The 1,274-nt window shown below is 38.4% G+C and overlaps 1 protein-coding gene across 1 annotated transcript in view; it reads left to right on the forward strand.

Moving 5' to 3' along the window:
- The first annotated feature begins 995 nt into the window (after positions 1-995).
- Positions 996-1,274, forward strand: part of LOC102192402 (monocarboxylate transporter 12-B-like) — a 5,557-nt gene continuing 5,278 nt past the window's right edge. Inside the window, exon 1 of the mRNA XM_005733751.2 lies at positions 996-1,097. Coding sequence (XP_005733808.1) covers positions 1,004-1,097 — 94 coding nt within the window. The 5' untranslated portion in view covers positions 996-1,003. The remainder of the gene's footprint in view (positions 1,098-1,274) is intronic.

Below are 1,274 nucleotides of genomic sequence, written 5' to 3' on the forward strand. Positions count from 1 at the left end.
AAAAAAAAGTGACCTGTATAGTTTACAGCATGTGCTGGGAGGAAGACGTTTGGTGAAGTGTTGTGTTTTTCCATGTAATTACGAACATGTTCTTTATAATACTCAGTATTTCCCAACCACCCCAGCTCACGCAGGACATAATGTCACTTGCCATATATCTCAATAGATAATATAATCTTTCAACCCTGTGAGGTCACCCCTATAGTTTACATTTGATTTTGAAACCGTAGATTTTCCTGGGGGGAAAAAATATGTTTTGTTGTTTTGTTTTTTAACACCTAACAGGATGTTAGAGAAAACGTCTTAGCTTGTAAAATTGAAGAACAAAGCCATTCATCCTCTAGTTTGTTTCTCTGCCTGAAATAAAAGCTAACATTGCTAAAGCTTTTGTAGTACTGGCAAACAAAGTACAAGAAATGAAAAAGTGTGTAATGATGAAAATAATAATGCATCGAATTCTGTTTTAATGTGAATTTTATCAAGGCGGTGAGTGATTTACAGCACTGTTCTTGTCTGAGGCTTCAAGAACAAGAAGTCCTGCCTGGTGTTAAGTAACAGACAGCAAGGGTGAATAAAAATACAGGTCATGGAGTGCAGAGCCCTCCAACTGTTTGATATAAATGCCTGTCATAACCTGATAAACATTATACTTGGTTGCCAAGTCTGACAGACTAGGATTTGGCAAGTATTAAATAGTCTAATTAATATTGCATTTGGCCCAAATCATCACCCAAAGTTAATATATACATGATATAGATAGTGGATGTAAGATCCCATCTTAAACTGACCTGAAGATACGGTGTTAGCCCAACTGACAGACTAATTATGTTTTATCTGTTCTTCGATATGAAGACTTTCTCTTTTCTTATTGACTTAATGTAATAAACCTCTTTGAAGTTGTTATTGAGGAAAGCTACTAATCCTATTATCATCAGTTTATTGCTTTATGTCACTCTTCCTTATTCATGTCACAAACAATCTCTCTGTATGCAGATGTGTCTCCATGTTCTTTGTTGAGTTTCAAATGCACTTTGAGAAGGATTACTCCAACACGGCCTGGATCCACAGCCTGATAGACTCCACCACTATGCTTTGTGGTAAGATGATCATTTGCACCAGTTATCAAAAGCACTTCAAAGGCTAACAGTGTATATTGGGCGATCGTGGCTCAAGAGTCGGGAGTTCGCCTTGTAATCGGAAGGTTGCCGGTTCGAGCCGGACAGTCTCGGTCGTTGTGTCCTACACTTCACCCGTTGCCTACTGGTGGTGGTCAG

Source organism: Pundamilia nyererei, unplaced genomic scaffold, assembly GCF_000239375.1.
Source record: "Pundamilia nyererei isolate P.nyererei 1_Seehausen unplaced genomic scaffold, PunNye1.0 scaffold00054, whole genome shotgun sequence".
NCBI lineage: Eukaryota > Metazoa > Chordata > Actinopteri > Cichliformes > Cichlidae > Pundamilia > Pundamilia nyererei.